The 24167-nt window shown below is 43.9% G+C and overlaps 1 protein-coding gene across 1 annotated transcript in view; it reads left to right on the top strand.

Annotated features, from left to right (window-relative positions):
- LOC122928690 (tyrosine-protein phosphatase non-receptor type 11-like) overlaps positions 1–24167 on the top strand; it is a 136249-nt gene that overhangs the window by 92364 nt on the left and 19718 nt on the right. Inside the window, exons 4-9 of the mRNA XM_044281801.1 lie at positions 7665–7857; positions 7973–8092; positions 8212–8325; positions 18722–18818; positions 20906–20985; positions 22058–22213. Of these exons, the coding sequence (XP_044137736.1) occupies positions 7665–7857; positions 7973–8092; positions 8212–8325; positions 18722–18818; positions 20906–20985; positions 22058–22213 (760 nt within the window). The remainder of the gene's footprint in view (positions 1–7664; positions 7858–7972; positions 8093–8211; positions 8326–18721; positions 18819–20905; positions 20986–22057; positions 22214–24167) is intronic.

The following is a 24167-nucleotide window of genomic DNA, read 5'->3' as shown; positions in this document are numbered from 1 at the left end:
TGGAGTCCACAGGAGACGTGTCTTCATCCCAGCATGCACTGGGGACCTGATGTCACACAGCGTCAGCCAGCGCGCTGACGGGAGGCCACGGAGCGGTGAGTTAGAAGCTTCATTTCACTCGCGCTCCGTGGTGATGTCATTTAAACGAATCCTCAATGCAGAAAAACTGCATCGAGGATTTTTATGCCTCGATTAAATCGATGAATCCTTCCAGCCCTATGTGTGACTGTCTATGACTTCTGACAACCAGTGTCGGACCAACAAAGGAAATTATACTGAGGGCCCACCATCCGTTCATAAGGAAGAATCCTCTAAATTCAGTGACCCTCAAAGTCCACTTTCTTCTCCGTTATTCAGCTTTTTCCAGTGCAACATTTCATGAATTTAATCCTAGGAGATGGCGGTTCATTTTAATGCGCCTCAGATGATAAAGCTTTTAAATAAGTCATCAACCCCTTTCGTAAATGGAAACACTGCTGGTTAATCCAGGAAAGGGCTCCTCAAGTGTTCTTAGAGAGTGCAGGAACGGCGTGCGGACAGACACTTAGCAGAGCAGTTACTTGGCCGGTTTGATTTTATGTTACAATGGATTCTTCCCCGTAAAAGCAGCGTGGGTTAAATCCACTAGAAATTTTCTATAAACAGCCATAATAGATTTTGTGGTTTTCCTGCAAGGCATTGTGTTTTAATTAATTTTCAGCTCGTTACTTAATGGAATTGAACGGATCCGGCAACATAAAGGACGGTTAAACAATTTATCTGGAGGTAAAAATAAATGTTATTTTTCTATTGAAAACGTGGCGCTAAACTCTGTTAGTAACTGCGGGGTTTGTTATACACGTGGGCTGTCTTTTTGTACTTGCAGAATTGATTAATAAATGTGCTTAACGTTAATCGCCACCTTCTGAGGAACTGTACTTTAGGCAATTGTTTAATTCCCCAATATAGTGTTCTTAAAAGGGTTGTCCGGTTTTAGGAGAAAACCAAACTAGTGAGCCACCTGCAATAAAGAGTAGATTACTTACCTGACAGTTCCCACACTGCCACTTCGGTTCTCTCAGCAGGGCTCTATTTACCCAGCTACATCGATGTCAACAACATGTAACTGCTGCAGCCAATTACTGGCCTCAGCAGTGGACTGAAGAGGCCAGTGATCGGCGGCAGTGGTAACATGTTGTCGACGTGACATCACTGCTGTAGCCAGGTAAATAGAGCCCTGCTGAGAGAACTGGAGCAATGGCACAGGATCTGTCGGGTAAGTAAGGATCCATTCTTTACTGCAGGCGGATTTTACATGTTCATTTTCCTCCTGACACAGGACAACCCCTTTAAAGTAGACCTATCTTCAGAGCATCGTCCATTGGATAGCAGCTGTGCTTGGTATTGCAGCTCAACCCCATTCACTTGAATGGGACTGAGTTTCGTCTAGGCTAGGATTGTCACGATACCAAAATTTTAATTCGATTTCGATACCATAAAAAGTATTGCGATACTCGATATCACGCTAGAAAAAAACACCAAAAAAGCAGCGTGCATTCCACATTTTATGGAACGTCCGGCCCATAATATTGGGAAAGGGGACTATTTAAAATTAACTTTTTTTATAATTTTTTTTCTTACTAACTATTAGCCCCCTTAGGGGCTCGAACCTGGGATCTTTTAGGCTACGTTGCGTGACACATAAAGCACAACTACACTGCAACATGGGTCGCGTGACTATCTTTACAATGATAGTCTATGTTGTCGTACTACAACATGCTACGACTGCGACGCAACAGTTGCAGAAAAATCCATCTTGGATGGATTTTTTGCTAATGTCGTGTCGCAGCGGCATGTTGCAGTGCGACACCATAGACCAGGGGTGGCCAACCTTATGGCCACAAAGAGCCAGAAAAAAAAAGGATGACTACCAGGAGCCACAAGCTATATATTACGCGGTTGTAATTTTTTTTTCTGTTACGACGTTCACCGCATAGGAAATATTTTTTTATATTTTAATAGTTCACAGTTTTTTGGGCATGGCGATATGTAATATGTTTATTATTTATTGTCTGTAAATTTTATATGTAAAATTGGGAAAGGGAGCGATTTTAAACTTTTTTTGCATTTTGGTGGGGTTGTTTTTTTTTTTACTAGGGCATGTGATCAGCCGAATGGCAACAATTAACCCCTAAGGTGCTGCACCTGAGGGGTTCATTTCCGCGGTTCGGTGGATCGCATGCCCTGTTGAGGCCGGGTGCTGGGTATGTGATACCGCCGCTGACTACTATACTTGAATTAATGGCATTCATTGGTGGCGCAGTGGCCACAGCCGCTCCCCTTCTCCTCCCTGCTATCTCCCCATTGGTGGCAGCGGCAGCTACGTCACAGTGGAGAGGGAGGGATTCCCTCCTTCTCCACTGTGCTAGTGAAGATAACATGTTAGGGGCTCAGAGCGGCACATGCCATGTTCTCTATTAGGCTGCTTCCCATCTCCACCGCAAGAGCCGCACTTGAAGCAGCAAAGAGCCGCATGCGGCTCGAGAGCCGCAGGTTGGCCACCCCTATCATTATAAAATAACAATTCCTTGTCCTAATAGAGCTCTATTAGGGTGAATAGGACTTTACACTGTCCCTGCAGCAGGGAGCTTACCATGGCAGCCAGGGCTTCAGTAGCATCCTGGCTGCCATGGTAACCAATCAGAGCCCTGCCATTTCACTGCTGAGGCTCCGATCATAAGCTGCCACTGCACCACCAATGAAGTGGGGCACCTGTGACCAGTAGGCCACGTGGCCAATAAACTTGACGTCACCGGCCTAGGAATAATCCAAGGTGTTCACCAGAGTGCTGCAGTCTTTTCAAGCAGCTTGGAGTTGGACCCCCACTGATCTTATATTGATGACCTATCCTGAGTATAGGTTATGTATATCAAAATTTCAGACAGCCACCTGTCCTATCCTTGATACTGCCCACACTAAGGGGAATATAAAGTAGTGACGACAGTTCTCACTGGTCTGTCACTTATCTGCTAATGTGTAGTAGTTGCCAGTGAAGAGTCAGTCATACATGAGCTCCCGCTCTTCCTGTCCATCTGCCGAGGATAGATCAGCCGGTGGGAGGAGGGAATTGGAGCTCATGAATAGCCGTGACTCTTCTCTGGCAGCCTGTGACTCTTGCAGACACTACTAGCGTTAAACTGTAATTTCACTGGACATTAGCATATAAATGAGACTACTGAAATCAGTCTGTCTGTCTGTACTGTAGGACTTTTGTTCCTTCTTAATCATATCTTGAGTGCACTTCGTGTTCTCATTTTGTTCTTGGACTGTGATTAATTTCAGTACATTATAGACCTCTCCAATAATATGAGAGAGAGAGTGTCCTTGCTTATACTCCTTTTGACCTGAACATTAACATTATGACGATGAGCGAATAGACCTCGGATAAAACATCTGAAGTCAATTTGCATAAAACCTTGTTTCAATACTGTACGGAGCAAGCTCTTATTACAGTAGTAGAATGTATTGGCTTCAATGATCCAAAGTTATTACTTTCAAGGTACCGCTTGGAACTGAACACAAGTTCGAGAAATGTTTTTTTTTTTTTTTTACAGTATAAATCAATTTCTGAAGATATTATGCGAAGTCTCGCAAGACTTTTGCAAAGTCATAACTTCAGCTCATCTGAGCCAATACATTCTAATACTGTACGGATTGCTCGCTCTGTACAGTATTGAAACGAAGTCTAATGCGAATCAACTTCGGATGTGTCATCCGAAGCCGATTTGCTCATCCCTAATTATGACCTCCTATTAATTTAACAGTGAACACCATACAAAAATAAGAAATGAAAGAACTTTTTTTTTAATGCAGTTTTCCATACTAATTAATCACAAATCTGATCTCGATTAACAAAATAAAATTGTTACTGACTCAAATTGTGCAATTCATTGAGAATAAAATGATGTATCATTGGTCAGTGAAAATGATCAATCAATTGAGGGCTGGATTCCAAATCGCACAAAAATGAAAGTAAAAAATTTGCATCACAGAGTGATTCAATAGTATGTATGGCCCACTCTTCCCTGTATTCAGTCCTGACAACATTGGGGCATGCTCATTATGAGATGGCGGATGGTGTTTTGGGGCATACCTCCAAAGTTTTGAAAAACTAAAAGAGGGACAGCAGCAGTCCCCACTTACAATAGTGAATGCTCTGTAGTGTTAATACAGTGAACGGAGAACCTCAGCTCTCCCCAGCAGCAGATGCAATATGAGCTGAGTAGGAGTGCATAGAGGCCAGGGATGATCCTCGGCTTGTACACTTTCCTGTTCAGCAGTTGTGATGACATCACAGCTTTGTGCCTGCTGCTGGGGAGAGTACAGGCCACTGAATGGTGGAACAGGGAGTTGATAGCTCCCTGTTCTACCATTGCATTTTACTATATATGCATCCTCAGGACAAAGAGTTGCCACAACCCTCCAGAGACCGTGGGACAGCTGCCTAAACCTGGGACTGTCCTGCCAAGTCTGTGACTGTATGTCCTGGGGATCTCCTCTCAGACCTGGATCAGGGCATCAGTGAGCTCTTGGACAGTTTGAGGCACTGCGCAGGACTACCTCCAGTTACCGCCTCATGCTACCTTTAGTGACAGTAGCAAAATGCAACCCTTGAGAAGAATCATTCAGGAAGGACAGAGCAATTTGCTGTGGCCACCACCTGCAAAACCATTCCCTTTTTGGGGGTTGTCTTGCTGTGGCCTGGCCTGTGCACCAGTTATCATTTTCATTTGCGCCAAAGCAAGTGAAATGGATTCACAATCACTTATGCTTCCCAACGGGACACATTGGTATCCCTGTAGTTTAAGTGACTTGGTGTTCTACTGTGATGCTTGTGTTCCCTTTAATGTTGGCTCCTCAACCTACAACAAATGGTTGAGGAGCCAACCCGGAGGGAGGCCATTTTGGATTTGATATTCACAAATGGGGATTCGGTATATGATGTCATTGTCGGCGAAACCTTGGGATCTAGTGATCACCAGTCAGTGTGGTTTAATATAAGAACTGTGAAAGAGTCCCACCACACAAAAACAAAAGTTTTAGATTTTAGAAAAACAGACTTTTCAGAAATGAAATTAGTCATAAATGAGTCCTTATCAGACTGGAACGGATTACATGGAGTCCAGGAGAAATGGGACTACTTAAAAGGTGCATTATTGAAGGCAACAGAAAATTGCATTAGACTTGTCAGTAAAAGCAAAAAAAGGAAGAGACCACTGTGGTACTCAGCAGAAGTGGCCCAAATCATTAAAAATAAAAAGCTAGCATTTTGTAATTATAAAAAAACCCAGAGCAATGAAGATAAGGAAATCTACAAGATTAGGCAGAAAGAGGCCAAGCAAGTTATAAGAACTTCTAAAGCTCAGGCAGAAGAAAAACTAGCTCAGTCTATGAAAAAAGGGGATAAGACATTCTTCAGATATATAAATGAAAAAAGGAAATTAAAACAAGGAATAACTAAATTAAAAACAAAGGACGGGAGGTATGTAGAAGAGAATAAAGGGCTAGCCGACTGCCTTAATGAATACTTCTGTTCAGTTTTTACAAAAGAAAAAGAAGGACCTCCACTAGAAAGGATGACTATTAAATCGTTTGATGCATGTGTCTTTACAGAGGAAGATGTTCTAAGTTTGCTGTCTAAAGTGAAGACAAATAAGTCACAGGGGCCTGATGAGATGCACCCAAAATTATTAAAAGAGCTTAGTGGTGAGCTGGCAAAACCGTTAACAGATTTATTTAACCAATCATTAGTAACAGGAGTTGTCCCGGAAGATTGGAAATTGGCAAATGTCGTGCCCATTCACAAGAAAGGTAGTAAGGAGGAATCGAGCAACTATAGACCAGTGAGTCTGACATCAATAGTAGGCAAATTAATGGAAACCCTATTAAAGGATAGGATTGTGGAACATCTAAAATCCCATGGATTGCAAGATGAAAAACAGCATGGGTTTACTTCAGGGAGATCATGTCAAACAAATCTTATAGATTTTTTTTGACTGGGTGACTAAAATAATAGACGGTGGAGGTGCAGTAGACATCGCATATCTAGATTTTAGTAAGGCTTTTGACACTGTCCCACATAGAAGACTTATCAATAAACTGCAGTCATTGAGCATGGACTCCCATATTGTTGAGTGGATTAGGCAGTGGCTGAGGGACAGACAACAGAGGGTTGTAGTCAATGGAGAACATTCAAAACAAGGTCATGTTACCAGTGGGATTCCACAGGGATCTGTACTGGGACCAATTTTGTTTAATATCTTCATAAGTGATATTGCAAAAGGCCTCGATGGTAAGGTTTGTCTTTTTGCTGATGACACAAAGATATGTAACAGGGTTGATGTTCCTGGAGGGAAACGCCAAATGGAAAAGGATTTAGGAAAACTAGAAGAATGGTCAGAACTCTGGCAACTGAAATTTAATGTGGATAAGTGCAAGATAATGCACCTGGGGTGTAAAAACCCAAGGGCAGAATATAGAATATTTGACACAGTCCTGACCTCAGTATCTGAGGAAAGGGATTTAGGAGTAATTATTTCAGAAGACTTAAAGCTGGGAAGACAATGTAATAAAGCAGCACGAAATGCCAGCAGAATGCTTGGATGTATAGGGAGAGGTATAAGCAGTAGAAAGAGTGAAGTGCTTATGCCGCTGTACAGATCACTGGTGAGACCTCACTTGGAGTATTGTGCGCAGTACTGGAGGCCATATCTCCAGAAGGATATAGATACTCTAGAGAGAGTTCAGAGAAGAGCTACTAAACTGGTCCATGGATTGCAGGATAAAACTTACCAGGAAAGGTTAAAAGACCTTAATATGTATAGCTTGGAAGAAAGAAGAGACCGAGGGGATATGATAGAAACTTTTAAATACATAAAGGGAATCAACTCGGTAAAGGAGGAGAGCATATTTAAAAGAAGAAAAACTACCACAAGAGGACACAGTTTTAAATTAGAGGGGCAAAGGTTTAAAAGTAATATAAGGAAGTATTACTTTACTGAGAGAGTAGTGGATGCATGGAATAGCCTTCCTGCAGAAGTGGTAGCGGCAAATACAGTGAAGGAGTTTAAGCATGTATGGGATAGGCATAAGGCTATCCTTCATATAAGATAGGGCCAGGGACTATTCATAGGATTCAGATATATTGGGCAGACTAGATGGGCCAAATGGTTCTTATCTGCTGACACATTCTATGTTGAACAGTGAAGAAAAATGAATAGCCATGTAGCTTTAAATAAAAAATAAAAAAAGCTATGGCGAAATGCAAAGGTGCCAAAAACAAGAACGTTCTCTTGGTCCTTAAGGCTAAAAATGGTTCCTGCCATTTTATATCTAACTTTGTGATGTTAGACATGTGTCTTCATGCCTTTTTCCCCACCCTATGTTCTCCGCGATTCATTTCTTGCTTTCTGTCGACATACAACTTCTCCACTTCTTCTGCTGAGAACAAATAACTTGCCTGACAATCCCTTCTTCACTTAATCATATGGCCATCACTACTTGAGATTCCCATTAGTCCACGAATATTCTCCATGATCTTTGTTGCCCTGAGGGACAATCAAGGGTCAATTAAGTTTATTTCAAATCAATTATGATGAAGAAAAAACTTTTTTTTTTTTTTGTAGGTGGTACCATGGGCACCTGTCTGGAAGAGAAGCAGAGAAGCTCCTTCTGGAAAAGGGAAAGCCTGGAAGTTTCCTAGTGCGGGAGAGTCAGAGCAAGCCGGGGGACTTTGTGTTGTCTGTCCTAACAAGTGAGGAGAAGCTGGAGAATGGAGAGCGCAAATCTCGCGTCACTCATGTCATGATCCGGTTCCAGGTAATGGGAAGATATCACAGATACCATGAAAATGTAACAAAAATTGTGGGCTTTAACAAGAATGTGAATTTTACATAGATTTATTGATTTCTCTTGATATGACTCCACATTTCAGCCGGATGGTAAATATGATGTAGGAGGAGGGGAACGCTTTGATACACTGACCGACCTACTGGAGCACTACAAGAAGAACCCTATGGTAGAGAAGTCAGGGGCAGTGGTGCATCTGAAACAGGTAAAGAACATTGATTTATTTTTTTCACTTAACTTATTTATTGAGAAGGACTAACTAAATATGTAATCTGAACACTTTTTTTTTTTTTTTTTTAATTATTTTTTTTTTCTCTTCTCCAGCCATTCAATGCAACACGGATCAATGCAGCCAACATTGAATCCAGAGTAAGGGAGCTGAACAAAATGGCTGACAACACTGAGAAGGCCAAACAAGGGTTCTGGGAGGAGTTTGAGGTAATTTATTACCACCTTTGCACTATAGTGGTTTATTGGTTATGCATATAGATAATAATATATTAACTGAAGCTCCACCTCTTTGTAGCTACTTTTTAAAGAGTGAGGTGGGGAATTGATAGTAAGTAATACATCCCTAATATTGTCAGTTTAGTCTTGCTTCCTTTTAGTTGAGAGCATTATGACAATGCTAATGTAGATTTTTGGGGTCTTGCCATACATAACCTTGAGTAACGAGTTGTTAATCAGTCTACATAATATTGGTGGTTTTCAATACATCTGGATAGGTCATCAGTATCTGAACGGTGGGGGTCCGACTCACGGGACCCCTGCTGATCGGCTGTTTGAGAAGGCATCGGCACAGCCTTCTTTCTGCACATCAAGCACAGCACTGTACATTGTATAGCGGCTATGCTTGATGTGGCAGCTCAGCCCCATTCACTTCTATAGGCCTGAGCTGTGCCGCCTAGGCCATGTCACCTATGATGTCTCGCCACTTGGCCTGAAGGAAGGCTGAGAGAAGGCCCCGACACTGCTGCCTTCTTGAACAGCTGATCGGTGGGGGTCCCGGATTTCGGACCCCCACTGATCAGATACTCATGACCTATCCAGAGACAGCCCCACTAATGAGCTTAGTCGTGCAGGGCAAATGCATTTTATAGAGTTCCGGTGACATACCGGGCTCTCCATAGGGACTGCTAGGCAGAGTCTTCCAGCCGGCAGTGAGCCCGGTGACGTCACCGGCACTGATGGGGATGGCTTTAGCCTGCTAAACTGCTAGGGCAGCGCTAAAGCCCGCCTATCAGAGCCGGTGACCTCACCAAATACACTGCTGGGTGGAAGCCTCCGCCTAGCAGTGTACTACAAACAAGCCCTTGCCCTGTAAAATCCAGAGCAGAGCAAGTGAGAGCATTGGAGCATGAAATGCTCCGATGCTCATATCACAGAGGCTGGAGGGGTGAAAATGTGGGACCCGGACAACCTCTTTAATTGGTATCACAGTGTATGACCTAAACTGTAAAGTTGTCATGGTAATGAATGCACATGGTGAGTACCGTAAAGAAAAAAGCTTCCGGAAACATTTTTTTTTGTTCATCAGACCAGCCAGAAAAATGGATTAAAAAGTGATCAAAATGTTGTCTGTACTACAGCTTGTCCTACAAAAAAAAAAACAAGCCCTCACAAAGCTCCACCAAAGAAAAAACTCTGCTCAATCTGAGCTCAGTTGCCCAAGTAGGCCATCTTATCAGTGACTGACTTCTAGCTCTGTATACACACTTTACCCTGAGAATGCTATCCATCATTGATGACACAGCCTCCATGTACAACTGAAGTAAAAGCCGAGATTTAAATATATAAATTACAAGTTCTGCCTAATCTCTTCCCAGTGAACTAATACATCAACCTGCTCAGCTCCTCCTGTTCTATGACACTCTGCCTGCAGATTGCACTGCATTTTGTAATGACAAGTCCTCTTTAAAAATACTTTCTTTCTGCAGTGACCACTAGAGGGAGCTCCCTGCACACCATTTACACGTAGACTATGAATAACAGGTTGGTTGGTGTCCAACATCTTGCATCTCTGCATCAACTGTTTCTTTGAAGTTCTGCAGAGCTCCATCCATTGTGTGGTGAACGGAGCTGGTTACTGCAACACTGCTCCCGTTCACTTCACTAGACACAGTTGCTGCAGTAACCAGCTTCATACACGGACGGAATTGTGTAGCGTGGACACCGACTACCAGTGCCAGACCTACAATGAGACAGCTGATCACTGGCGTAGCGGAGTGTCGGATGCTTGGCGATCTGATATCTACATTAAAAAAATCCTAAAACCCTACACCCTTTGCACTGACCTTAATAGGCACCACTTCATGGCCTGTACAGATCACTTTTCTGCAGTCCTCTCATTATCACATATAGTATTAGATAACATAGGATCCACCATTCAGTGATGTCACAGATTAGGCTACTTTCACTCTTGCGTTCAGAGCGGACCTGTCTGGTGTCTGCACAGACGTATCCGCTCCTATAATGCAGACGTTGGGATCCGTTTAGAACGGATCCGTCTGCATTATATTTTAGAAAAAATTCTAAGTGTGAAAGTTACTCAGACGGATCCGTCCAGACTTTACATTGAAAGTCAATGGGGGACGGATCCATTTGAAATTGAGCCATATTGTGTCAACTTCAAACGGATCCGTCCCCATTGACTTACATTGTAAGTCTGGACGGATCCGTTTGGCTCCGCACGGCCAGGTGGACACACGAACGCTGCAAGCAGCGTTTGGGTGTCCGCCTACTGAGCGGAGCTGAGGCCAAACGGTGCCAGACTGATGCATTCTGAGCGGATCCGCATCCACTCAGAATGCATTGGGGCCGTATGGATGCGTTTGGGGCCGCTTGTGAGAGCCTTCAAACGGAACTCACAAGCGGAGCCCCGAACGCTAGTGTGAAAGTAGCCTAATCTGCTTCCTCCTGACCTCTGCACAGGTCACAGAACATGCCTAGAGAACTCTCCTATAGAAATTAATGAGGTCCCCTCCTGACCATTGTGTCTATAGACCATGGGGCTGCCGTAGAGCAGATCTCTAAATGCTGTTAACATGTCACAGAACATGCCAATTTCTTATCGCCTCTATTTTGTTTACTTGGGGTTTGATCACTCCGCCCCCAAAGACCTATCCCAGGTATTTTGTCTTTAATCCTATCGCGCATTTTTTGGGGTTAGCGGCAAGTCCAGCTTTCTGAAGAGAGTCTACTAATGCCTGCACTTTGGGCAGGTGACTTTACCAGTTGGTACTGTGGATGACCATATCATCCAGGTAAGCCGAAGCATGCCGACAATGTGCTCGCAGCACAATGTCCATTAGCCTTTGGAAAGTGGCTGGGGCGCCATGCAGACCAAAGGGTAACACCTTATACTGGCATAGCCCCTCCGGTGTGATGAAGGCAGTTTTCTCTTTGGCAGCCTCCGTTAAGGGTACTTGCCAGTACCCTTTGGTGAGGTCCAAAACAGAAAAATACTGGGTTTGTCCTAACCGCTCAATCAGCTAGTCTACCCGGAGCATGGGATACGCATCGAACTTGGAGATTTTGTTTAGTTTCCGGAAATCGTTACAGAATCGTAACGACCCGTCTGGCTTTGGTATTAAGACTATCGGACTGGCCCACTCTATTTTGGACTCCTTATTGACGTCTAGTTGCAGCATTATCTGCACTTTCTCTGAGATGGCTTGTTGACGAGCCTCAGGTACCGGTATGGTTTCAACCGGATTTTGGCCTGAGGTTCAGTGACCATGTCATGCTGGATTATGGAAGTGTGTCCAGGGAGGTCTGAGAACATGTCCGTGTTCCTGCTGACGAACTCCCTGGCCCCCTGAGTCTGTTTAGAGAGAAGGCTGTCAGCAATCTTCACTGTGGCAACCGCTTCCCTTACATCAGACTGAGGGTCCAGAACCTCTCCTCCTAGAAAACTCTGCCGTGGGCTATCGTCAGTACTGGTCTCCCTATCTTTCCAAGGTTTGAGCAAATTCACATGGTACACCTGCTCTGGCTTCCACCGCCCTGGCTGTTGTACCTTGTAGTTTATTTCTCCAACCTTTTCGAGTACCTCGTAGGGTCCCTCTCACCTAGCCAGTAACCTACTGTCCACTGTCGGTACCGGAACCAAAACCCGATCTACCGGGTTAAAGATCCGGACCCGAGCCTGCCGATTATACACCTGACTTTGAGCTCGCTGAGCTGCCTCCATATGTTCCTGCATCTGGGTAACATATATTCAATAACTTTTATATGGTGTGGATTGTTGCTCCCATGCCTCTTTGGCTATATCCAACAGACAACGTGGATGTCTGCCAGTAGAGGCCTGGGGCACTTCTCGCACTTCAAACATAAGATAGGGCAGAAGGAGGTCCCAGTCCTTCCCATCCTTAGACACGTTTTATTAAACCTTTCTACTAGGCCGTCAGTTTGCGGGTGATGGACTGACGTCTGTATCTGCTTGATGTTCAGCAACTTAGAGTTCCCGCATGACCTTGGACCTTGGACCATGACCTTGGACTTCGGTACTGGGCCTACGAGATCTATAGTGATTCTTTCAAATGGAGTCTCGATAATCGGGAGAAGCACTAAGGGAATGCGGAACAGGTGCTGGGGGCTAGTTGTTTGGCAGGTCGGGCAAGACTTACAAAAGTCATCCACCTCTCTAAACACACTGGGCCAGTAAAACCATTGTAGTATCCAGTCCTGTGTCTTCTGCAGTCCCAGATGACCCCCAAGAACATGTTGGTGGGCTAACTCTCTAACATGAGTTTTCGATAAGCCTGGGGCACTACCAACTGTTCAATGGGTTCACCCTGCAGCTGGTTTACCCGACATAGCATATTCTGGTTAACCACAAAATGAGGAAATGTTGACTCGGCCCCAGGTGGTTAGGGTACCCCATCAACTATTACCACATTCTTCCAAGCCCAGGATAGGGTTGGATTTCGGCTTTGGGCTGTACCGAAGTTCTCCCCGGAGATGAGATGTTGGTCTGCCAACACAGGTCCCGTTGGCGATTCCCCCACGTCTCCCACCATTGCCCTACGCAGGGTTGTCTCCCCCTCTTCCACCGAGTTGGCGGTCACCCCTACTGCTGGCCCTTCGGCCTCAGGTTCCCAGGCCGTCCTCTTAAACAAGGCCAATCTCCTGGGCTCACCCCTAAAGGGGCACTAGTCACTCTCACAACCGGCCATAGGGCTGGGAAACCCGGAAAATCTCTCCTATGAAAAGTTCGTAGTGCAAGTTTGCGGTGACTGCCACTTGTGGGTCCACCTGCCGGCTACCGTGATTAGTCACTAGCGCTGTGGGGTAGTCTTTTAAGTCTCTGTGAATGCACCCTAACTTTCCGGCCAGTATACTCAGCGGACCGCACTAGGGTAGGCCTTACTAGGGTCACCCAAGCTTCCTGAGTTCAGCAGCGCCTCAGCTTGAGTGTCTCCCACTTCCACCTGGCACAAGTGGTCTAGAGCCTCCGGGGTACCTGTGGCACACCATTTCATAGCATACCGTGACGGACGGTAACCACAATTAATGTCTATGGGCTCAACCCGATGGGGACACTCAGCCCTTATATGGCCAAGTTCCTGACACCGCCAGCGGATTACCTGGGTCCGGCCCATAGTGGGAACTTCCCAGGTGGGTTTCACCGAGTCATACTGCTGGGCCTGGGGTGGGGAGTTCTGGGGTTTACCTGCCCCCTTCCAAAAGAACACCCCTTAAGATTCTTACTGGCCTCATAGCATTCCACCAGGTCCACCATTTCCAGGAGACACCTGGCCGACCCAGATCTGGAGAGGGGGTGGCAGCGCCCTCCAGAATGTGTCAGCCAATATTCTATCCATCATAGCCGTGGGACTCGGCCCACTGGTTTTAGGGGTAGCTTCTCCCTTGTGGCCACCTTCTCATACATCGCCAGGTAGGTTTTGATGTCCTCTGCGGGTGTCATCTTGGGGATTGCCGCACTGACCACTTTCTGGGCATCGTGGACGCTCTGGGTTGCTCCAGCCGTCTGCAAAGCCATCACGTGTTGTAGCAGCAGCTGTTTTGTTTCTTGCTGCTGCTTATTAGCCTCCTGTTGGTGCAGGTTGGTCTCTCGCTGCTGTAGATTAGCTTCCACGAGGGCCTTCACAACAGCCTCCATTTTGTCATGGGGTATGGGTTGTAATACCGCTGGATTGATGTACGACGGTTTGATGTACGACATACAACCGTGCTCAAAAATGCAAACCAAAAATATATATCAGCGTTCATGCCAGCCTCACTGCGCTTGCCCGCATCCTCCACCAATTGTGGGGATTCGCTCTGGTAGTTAGGATTAGCGGGTTAGGCACAGAGGCAAAGTAAAAGTTCTTGGTTCAAAATATCTGTGTTTATTCACACGTGAAAGTAAAACAAAAACGCAAGTTGCTTGGTGATCATTCACACACATGAAAAGTTCATATATAAAACTGTCACCTTTTCTCCTGGGTGTTACTTCACACGCTGTTGGAAGTTCTGCCTTGTCAAGTCCACAAGCAGGCGTTAAGTGGCCTGTTTGCCCTCACAGGGGTCTGAGCCCTCCAGCCCAGCATAAGCCGCGGATCCCAACACAGCCCTCAGATCACAGCACACAGACCTCCTGAGCTCCACTGTCAGACGGAGGTAATCCTCCTCACCTGGCAATGCTGGCTGGTTTTTATGCCTGGCAAAACCCGGCCTGGAACATGGGGAGTAGTCAACCACCCAGCACTTTGACTAGTTCCAGCAAGAGCCGTCCTAGATCACGTATGCAGCCATACTAAATATTAAGGTGTCAAACGGCAACTGCTGCTGACACATAAAAACCGGCTCTTACTCCACCGTTGCCAGGAAGCTCTGACACGTACCTATCATCCACGATGATCCTTCTACCTTCTTACAATATACGTGTGTCTGTATTTGTGTGTACATAAATAAATATATATATATATATATATATATATATATATATATATTTGTCTGCGACCACTATGTGTGTGTGTGTGTGTGTTTATATACAGATATATAGATCTGTATCTAAATCTGCAAAGAATTTTCAGACTTAAAAACAACATATGATGATGAAGAGCGGAGATTCACTTTAAATCCTCACCTCCTGGAGCTGTCCTGGCACTGAATTGGCTAATTAGATGTTGAATTGAACTCTTCTTGCGATGAAATGTCACAGGCCTATAAATATAGTGTGAAAAGTACCTGGCACATGTGGTAGAAAATGCCTTGAACGTGCTAAACCTTGTGAAATCGAAGGTGCTATATATGTTATGAAATGCTGCTCTGAGAGTTTTCTCTAGTTGTGGGTGTAAGAGATGTTAGGATTGCGACTAATCTATTAATATGGGTATATGAGTGTGTGTGTGTGTGTGTGTGTGTGTGTGTGTGTGTGTGTGTGTGTGTATATATACAGGTCCTTCTCAAAAAATTAGCATATTGTGATAAAGTTCATTATTTTCTGTAATGTACTGATAAACATTAGACTTTCATATATTTTAGATTCATTACACACCAACTGAAGTAGTTCAAGCCTTTCTTTGTTTTAATATTGATGATTTTGGCATACAGCTCATGAAAACCCAAATTTCCTATCTCAAAAAATTAGCATATTTCATCCGACCAATAAAAGAAAAGTGTTTTTAATACAAAAAAAGTCAACCTTCAAATAATTATATTTAGTTATGCACTCAATACTTGGTCGGGAATCCTTTTGCAGAAATAACTGCTTCAATGTGGCGTGGCATGGAGGCAATCAGCCTGTGGCACTGCTGAGGTGTTATGGAGGCCCAGGATGCTTCGATAGCGCCCTTAAGCTCATCCAGAGTGTTGGGTCTTGCGTCTCAACTTTCTCTTCCCAATATCCCACAGATTCTCTATGGGGTTCAGGTCAGGAGAGTTGGCAGGCCAATTGAGCACAGTAATACCATGGTCAGTAAACCATTTACCAGTGGTTTTGGCACTGTGAGCAGGTGCCAGGTCGTGCAGAAAAATGAAATCTTCATCTCCATAAAGCTTTTCAGCAGATGGAAGCATGAAGTGCTCCAAAATCTCCTGATAGCTAGCTGCATTGACCCTGCCCTTGATAAAAACACAGTGGACCAACACCAGCAGCTGACATGGCACCCCAGACCATCACTGACTGTGGGTACTTGACACTGGACTTCAGGCATTTTGGCATTTCCCTCTCCCCAGTCTTCCTCCAGACTCTGGCACCTTGATTTCCGAATGACATGTAAAATTTGCTTTCATCCGAAAAAAGTACTTTGGACCACTGAGCAACAGTCCAGTGCTGCTTCTCTGTAGCCCAGGTCAGGCGCTCCTGCCGCTGTTTCTGGTTCAAAAGTGTCTTGACCTGGGGAATGCGGCACCTGTAGCCCATTTCCTGCACACGCCTGTACACGGTGGCTCTGGATGTTTCTACTCCAGACTCAGTCCACTGCTTCCGCAGGTCCCCAAGGTCTGGAATCGGTCCTTCTCCACAATCTTCCTCAGGGTCCGGTCACCTGTTCTCGTTGTGCAGCGTTTTCTGCCACACTTTTTCCTTCCCACAGACTTCCCACTGAGGTGCCTTGATACAGCACTCTGGGAACAGCCTATTCGTTCAGAAATTTCTTTCTGTGTCTTACCCTCTTGCTTGAGGGTGTCAAGGATGGCCTTCTGGACAGCAGTCAGGTCGGCAGTCTTACCCATGATTGCGGTTTTGAGTAATGAACCAGGCTGGGAGTTTTTAAAAGCCTCAGGAATCTTTTGCAGGTGTTTAGAGTTAATTAGTTGATTCAGATGATTAGGTTAATAGCTCGTTTAGAGAACCTTTTCATGATATGCTAATTTTTTTAGATAGGAATTTTGGGTTTTCATGAGCTGTATGCCAAAATCATCAATATTAAAACAATAAAAGGCTTGAACTACTTCAGTTGGTGTGTAATGAATCTAAAATATATGAAAGTCTAATGTTTATCAGTACATTACAGAAAATAATGAACTTTATCACAATATGCTAATTTTTTGAGAAGGACCTGTATATAATATATATATATATATATATATATATATATATATACACACACACACACACACAATGTGTGTGTGTATGTAGATGTATGTATGTGTATGTGTGTATATATATATATATATATATATATATATACACACACACACACACACACACACACACACACACACACACACACACACACACACACACACACACACACACACGATATAAAAAGTCTACACACCCCTGTTAAAATGTCAGGTTTCTGTTATGTAAAAAAAATGAGACAAAGAAATCATTTCAGAACATTTTCCACCTTTAATGTAACCTATAAACTGTACAACTCAATTGAAAAACAAACTGATATCTTTTAGGTAGAGGGAAGAAAAAATATAAAAATAAAATAATATGGTTGCATAAGTGTTGATACCCTAATACTTTGTTGAAGCACCTTTTGATTTCATTACAGCACTCAGCATGGACATTTTGACTTGGCAAGATTTGCCCACTCTTCTTGGCAAAAACCGTCCAAATCTGTCAGATTGCGAGGCCATCTCCCTCTTCAGATCACCCCACAGACTTTCAATTGGATTCAGGTCCTGGGCTCTGGATGGGCCATTCCAAAATTTTAATCTTCTGGTGAAGCCATTCCTTTGTTGATTTGGATGTTTGCTTTGGGTCGCTGTCATGCTGAAAGATGAAGTTCCTCTTCACGTTCAGCTTTCTAGCAGAAGCCTAAAGGTTTTGTGCCAATATTGACTGGTATTTGGAACTGTTCATAATTCCCTCTAGCTTAACTAAGGCCCCAGTTGCAGCTGAAGAAAAACAGCCCCTTGGCATGATGCTGCCACCACCATGCTTCACTGTGGGTATGGTGTTCCTTTGGTGATGTGCATTGTTGTTTTTGCGCCAAACATATATTTTGTAATTATTGCCAAAAAGTTCAAACTTGGTTTCATCAAACCATAACACCTTTTCTCACATCCTTTTGGGAGGCTTCAGATGTGTTTTTGCACAATGTAGCCTGGCTTAGATGTTTTTCTTTATAAGAAAAGGCTTTAGTTTTGCCACTCTACCCCATAGCCCAGACATATGAAGAATACGGGAGATTGTTGTCACATGTACCACACCGCCAGTACTTGCCAGATATTCCTGCAGCTCCTTTAATGTTGCTGTAGGCCTTCTTGGTAGCCTCCCAGACCAGCTTTCTTGTCTTTTCATCAATTTTGGAGGGACATCCAGTTCTGTTGTGCCATATTTTCTCCACTTGATGATGACTGTCTTCACTGTGTTCCATGGTATATCTTATGCCTTGAAAATTATTTTGGAGCCTTCTCCTGACTGATACCTTTAACAATGAGATCCCTCTGATGCTTTGGAAGCTCTCTGTGGACCATGGCTTTTGCTGTGGGATGTGTCTAAGAACACAGGAAAGACCAACTAGAGCAGCTGAACTTTATTTGGGGTTAATCAAAGGCACTTTAAATGATGGCAGGTGTATGCTGACTCCTATTTAACATGATTTTCAATGTGATTACTTAATTCTGAACACAGCTACATCCCCAGTTATAAAAGGTGTGCACACTTATGCAACCACATTATTTTTTGTTTGTGTTTTCTTCCCTCCACCTAAAAGATTTCAGTTTGTTTTTCAAATGAGTGGTACAGTTTATAGGTCACATTAAAGGTTAAAAAAAAAAGTTCTGAAGTGATTTATCTTTCTCATTTTTTACATCACAGAAACCTGATATTTTAATAGGGGTGTGTAGACTTTTTTATAAAAGAAATATATATATATTATAATATAATTATGATATAATTAATTGGTCATCTATTTCCTGTGGGCAGATGCTGCAGCAACAAGAATGTAAACTGCTCTATCCCAGAAAAGAAGGACAGCGGCTCGAGAACAAAAGCAAAAACAGATACAAGAATATTCTGCCATGTAAGTCTGATGGGCCTGATCCTTCTGAGTACAGCAGTATACAGAGGAGTGAGGACAATGTCTAGCCTTCACCTCCAATGAACTAGTTAATTACAATACATATCACATAACCAAACCTATTCATGGAACATAATGATGGAAAAGACTAGCTCCCAGGGTTCACTGCCCTGGCAAATGGCAATCACATAATCCATGCTTGAAAATCAGCCAAGAGGAAGGTAAAAGCAGGAAGGAGATACTGCTGCCGCCACATTTTCTGCAGTCCTGTAGAAATCCTCCACCTCTTTGGCTGAGGAGCCCTTATCCAGGGTGGTCTAACAATATTTTTCTTCTGGTGCTGCTCCAGCCAGTTGTCTTACAGCCAGACACAGGACAGTAAGGGGGGGGGGGGGGGGGGGGGTCATAGCTTATCTTTTGGGACACTTTGAGACTTTGTACATTTTGTAAGTTTAGTGTTCCTTTAGAGATTGGTCATCTTGCAGTTCTCTATATAGTCATGCAAATGGTTAACAAAGTGGAGCTAAATTTAGAAGGGTTCTCCAGGATTTATCAATTGATGACCTATCCCAAGGGTAGATCCTCAATATCAGCTCAGCAGGGATCAGCTGTCTGGAAGTAGCTCCTGCACCAGAACTACACATCTCTGTCCACTGTGTAGTGGATGGAGCTGGTTTTTGGGGGGACAAGTACATTTTTAAGGACATAAAACATTGATGGGGTTGACCCTGTAAAAAAGGGGTTTAGTCTTGGGCTTATGATTTTTAGTGGGTATGTCAGTATATCTGTAGAGGACGAAACAGGTTAATTGCAGACTAATCTAACTTTTAGTGTCTGCTAGGTGTCACCGTATTGTAGCAGTATATATGGTCCCCCGGTCGCTGTACAATGAAACTACACTAGTCAGTTGTGTTTATGATATATTAATGGGCTGAGGCCAAAGAAGGGAATCCTTTGTGTCAAAGGGTCCATATACACAGGCAGAATTCTGCCCATGACCACCACCGATCAACAGTATAATACGTTGGATCGACTATCATTTAAGGATCTTTGACAGGTAATTGCCCAAATGAATGGAGGCATGAACGATCATTCCCTGCTTGGGATCATTGATGTAGTCCTTCCTGGTTTTATGTGATCATTATTATATACCTAATAGATGGAATTAGTCAGTACTTTTTTAATGGGAAAATGATCATGAATGAGTTTTTGAAATGGCGATATTTTACCCAGTCATCTGCCCATGTAAAAGGCCCTTAAGGATTTACATGGTGTGAAGGAAAACTTAAAAAAAAAAGACTCCCAGCTTTTCCTTCTTTAATCATCGTCTTCTCCCATTTTGTTGTGTATTGCAATAAAATCTGAGAACATATAAAGAAATCTTCTTTGTCAGCTAAGAGCTCAGCTGCGCCCCCTCCTTGCTGCCCTGTGTATGGCTGTAAGACAACTGACTGCAGCAGGAACCCACCTCCCTTCTACCCTGCCTGCACAAGCACACAACGATTAAACCCTACTGACAAACAGTGGAGGCTAAATTTTATCCTGCTTGGTGTTCCTTTGAGGCCCTTCAAGGGGTTGGCCACTCTCCGGCTATTTGTGACCAGTAATATAGCCTTTGTTGACCTTCTGTGCCATTCTTTTATGAGCCATGTCCCTTTGTTATGCAAATATTCTGTGCTGTCCCCATAGAGGTACTGTCCATAGCATGGTCACTGATGGAGGGTCCTGTGACCAGGCAAATCGCCTCCATGTGATGTCTCCATCATTCAGACACTGTACACCAGCATTAAACTTTCAACAGAACAAGGGCAGATGCAGTGAATTAGAATGGAGGATATATCAGATGGAGGTGATGTGTCTGGTCACATGACTCTGCATCAGCAGCCATCTTATGGACAAGACCTCCGTGTGGACAGCACAAAAGACTTAGGAAATATAGAAAATGGTGTAGAATTTCAACAGACTATATTAGTAAGTGCCATATAATAATCTTACAAACACATTGTAAGAAAGTTGTCAACCCCTTTAAATTTGCATATGAAGTGTGATAAATGATGAAGTCGGAATAACAATTCTTCGTCGTTTTGCAGTTGATACTACAAGGGTGACTTTGAGAGATACAGATGACAGCACTCCTGGGTCAGATTATATTAATGCCAACTACATCAAGGTAATGACCTTGTCTGGTCCTATTCCAAATAATTATGTTGTGGTAGGTTGGCGGACACTGGGCGGTGAAGAAGTGGGAAATACAAGATCTATAGATAAATACATAAAGGTGCAGCTATCTGTATGATTAAAGTTTTTTTTTTTTGGGGTCTAAAATATTGATGATCTATTCTCAGGATAGGTCATCGATATCTGATCGGTGGGGATCCAACTCCCGTCACCCCTGCCGATCAGCTGTTTGAAGAGGTCGCGGTGCTCCGGTGAGTGCTGCAGCCTCTTACTAGGTCAGTGATGTCACATGGCCTAGGTGCAGCTCAACCCCGTTCCATTGAATGAGCTCAGGCTGTAATACCAAGCACAGCCACTGTATAATATATGGTGCTGTGCTTGGTAAGCTGCACGGAGGCCACAGCACTGACTTGAGTGTAGGTCATCAATATTGTGCTCCCTGAAAAACCTAAGGCCTCATGCACACGGCTGTATGTATTTTGCGGACCACAAAAAACGGATCTGCAAAAAATATGTATGACGTCCGTGTGCATTCTGTATTTTGCGGAACGGAACAGCTGGCCCCTAATAGAACAATACTATCCTTGTCCGTAATGCGGACAGTAATAGGACATGTTCTATTTTTTTGCGGAACGGACATACGGAAACGGAATGCACACAGAGTAACTTCCTTTTCTTTTTTGCGGACCCATAGAAATGAATGGTTCCGCATACACTCTGCAAAAAAGAAAAAACGGAGTGGACACGCAAAGAAAATGCGTTTGTGTACATGAGTGTCTATCATTGCCTACGATTTGTCCATTATACGTGCAACTCTCTTGTACTTATTATAGGAGACCTCTGCCATACAGAGCATCGGGGCTCTTTAGATCATGTCTGGCAGCTGCTTATCTCCTCAGCTGATCTGGGCTTGGTGGAGTCGGGGGGACAGTATGTTAATTAGCAGGTGGGACCCCCTAAGAATCTGATGATTGAGCCACCACCATTTCTGAGTTTGTAGATGTGATATATAGTAGTTTGTATGTACTCTAATCCTTTCTATGTTTGTGGGTCTATATCCATAGAGTACTCTGGATGAGACACGGGGGAACCAGCCCTATAAAGTGTACATAGCCACTCAGGGATGCCTGCAGAACACGGTTTGTGACTTCTGGTCCATGGTCTATCAGGAGAACACGCATGTTATTGTCATGACTACCAAAGAGATGGAGCGCTCAAGGGTAAGCGGTATGGGCTGGGTGGTGGTCTTCTTTATGATGCCCTATCCACCAAACCATTGTTGATCCTGCAGGAGCATAAAAAGTCTGGACAACTCTGGTTTATGCTCTGTTTTTAGTAAATACGTGTATTCTCCATTAATAACAGTGCTGGCGCATCTTTTCTTAGAATTCTGTGTGCTGCTGTGCTTTGTTATTCCACCTGAAAAATGTATAAAAGGACAACTGGGTGTACGCATGGAGATTCCATCCGATCATGACCTCCATCAGACTGTGTAGGTACGCAGGCAATGGGGTGCAAGTTGTCAAGTTATTTGTACATTTCCAGGAAGGATATCGCAGTCAGTGTAGTCTTTTGTCTTATAAATGTATGTCCCAATAATGTGTTCTGTACAATACCATTAGCCTTTTAAAGTACACCTTACACCAGATGCAGGTACTGTCAGCTACTGAATAATGCCCTTAAAGGGTTCTGCCATGATTGATGCAAATAAAATGAAAATCAGAGATCATATAGTACATGACAATCTCTTTCTAACAAGGCTAGAACCAGCCTTGTACCACAAATGAGACCAGAGATCTCCATATTCATTGCTCCAATTGCTCTGCTAGATTATCTTCAGGCTGGCAGCTCAGGGGCGTGTCCTTTCTGCTGCAGCTCTCTCCCTGTAACTGTCACTGCTTATAACAGAATATATGGCTGGTGGCAGTTGAGGATCTAAACTGAACACGTTCGACCAGCTGAGGGCACAGCTTGATGTAGGGGGGGGGGGGGCGTGTTCCTGTGGCACTATACAGATACGTTTTACTGAATAGCTCAATGGCTATACCAACTTTTTAATTACATGAAATTACTAAAGTATTCAGATCCAGGTGCTGTTTTGAAAAATGCAGAGTATCCTTCGAGACACAACCTCTTTGAAGGACTTGCCCAGGATTTTTATTGATGGCCTTAGGGTAGGGCATCAATATTAGATTGGTGGGGGTCCCAGCATCCCCAACAATCAGCTTTTACCATGTAGCTTCAGAAGTGTGCATTGGAACTAAATACCTCCATTCACTTTACAGATCCCACCCTGTACAAGCGTACATATTGAGATACCTGGCTCAATCATTCAGAAGTACTTCCCACTGGACTCCTAAGCGCAGAATGAGCATAGCTCATTCCCCTCACTGATCATCCCGAACATAGATTGTTCAGGAAGAAAAGAACAATTTTCGATGAACTGTGTTTGGGCTGTGTGAGTGCAGAGAGGAAGACACTTCTGAGGGCTCTTTCTTGGGCTGCAGTGGAGCTACAGCTGTGATCTTGGTCTAGGATTGAGGTATCATAAAAATGGAGCTACAGCAGTTGGAAGCAGGTCCCGGTGCGAGCAGCGTAAGTCTGCAGCTCTCATTCCCAACCTGGTTTTTAAAGCCTGTATCCCTGGTTTTATGGCAGTTAACATCACTATCCCGGTCTTGTTTTAAAGCTTAGATTGTGAAGGTTGCAGCTATTGTTGAATTGAAGCCTGTCATATTTCAGATTAAAGCAACCCCTCCTTCCTTCACCCGGCCGTGGTCTCAGCCAGCCTCAAGGACCGGAGAGGGGTCAATGCTGGATATCCTGACAGTCTGTAGGGATGAGAGACTCCCTATATAATTGTAAATGCCCATCACTGATGACGTGAGGGGAGGTTCTCCCTCACTGAAGCCAGGACACCATTAAAGGGGTTGTCTCACTTCAGCAAATGGCATTTATCATGTAGACGAAGTTAATATAAAGCACTTACTAATGTATTATAATTGTTCATATTACCTCCTTTGCTGGCTTGACTCATGTTTCCATCACATTATACACCGCTTGTTTCCATGGTTGCGACCGCCCTGCAGTCCATCAGTGGTCATTCTTGCATCCTATAGGAAAAGGTGGTGGCCAGGAGCATGGGAGAGCACATAGGCACACCTGCACAGCAGA

This window comes from Bufo gargarizans, chromosome 2 (assembly GCF_014858855.1).
Source record: "Bufo gargarizans isolate SCDJY-AF-19 chromosome 2, ASM1485885v1, whole genome shotgun sequence".
In the NCBI taxonomy this organism is placed as follows: Eukaryota; Metazoa; Chordata; class Amphibia; order Anura; family Bufonidae; genus Bufo; species Bufo gargarizans.
The sequence above is the reverse complement of the archived record's forward strand: the minus strand, read 5'-3'. Positions and strand labels throughout refer to the sequence as shown.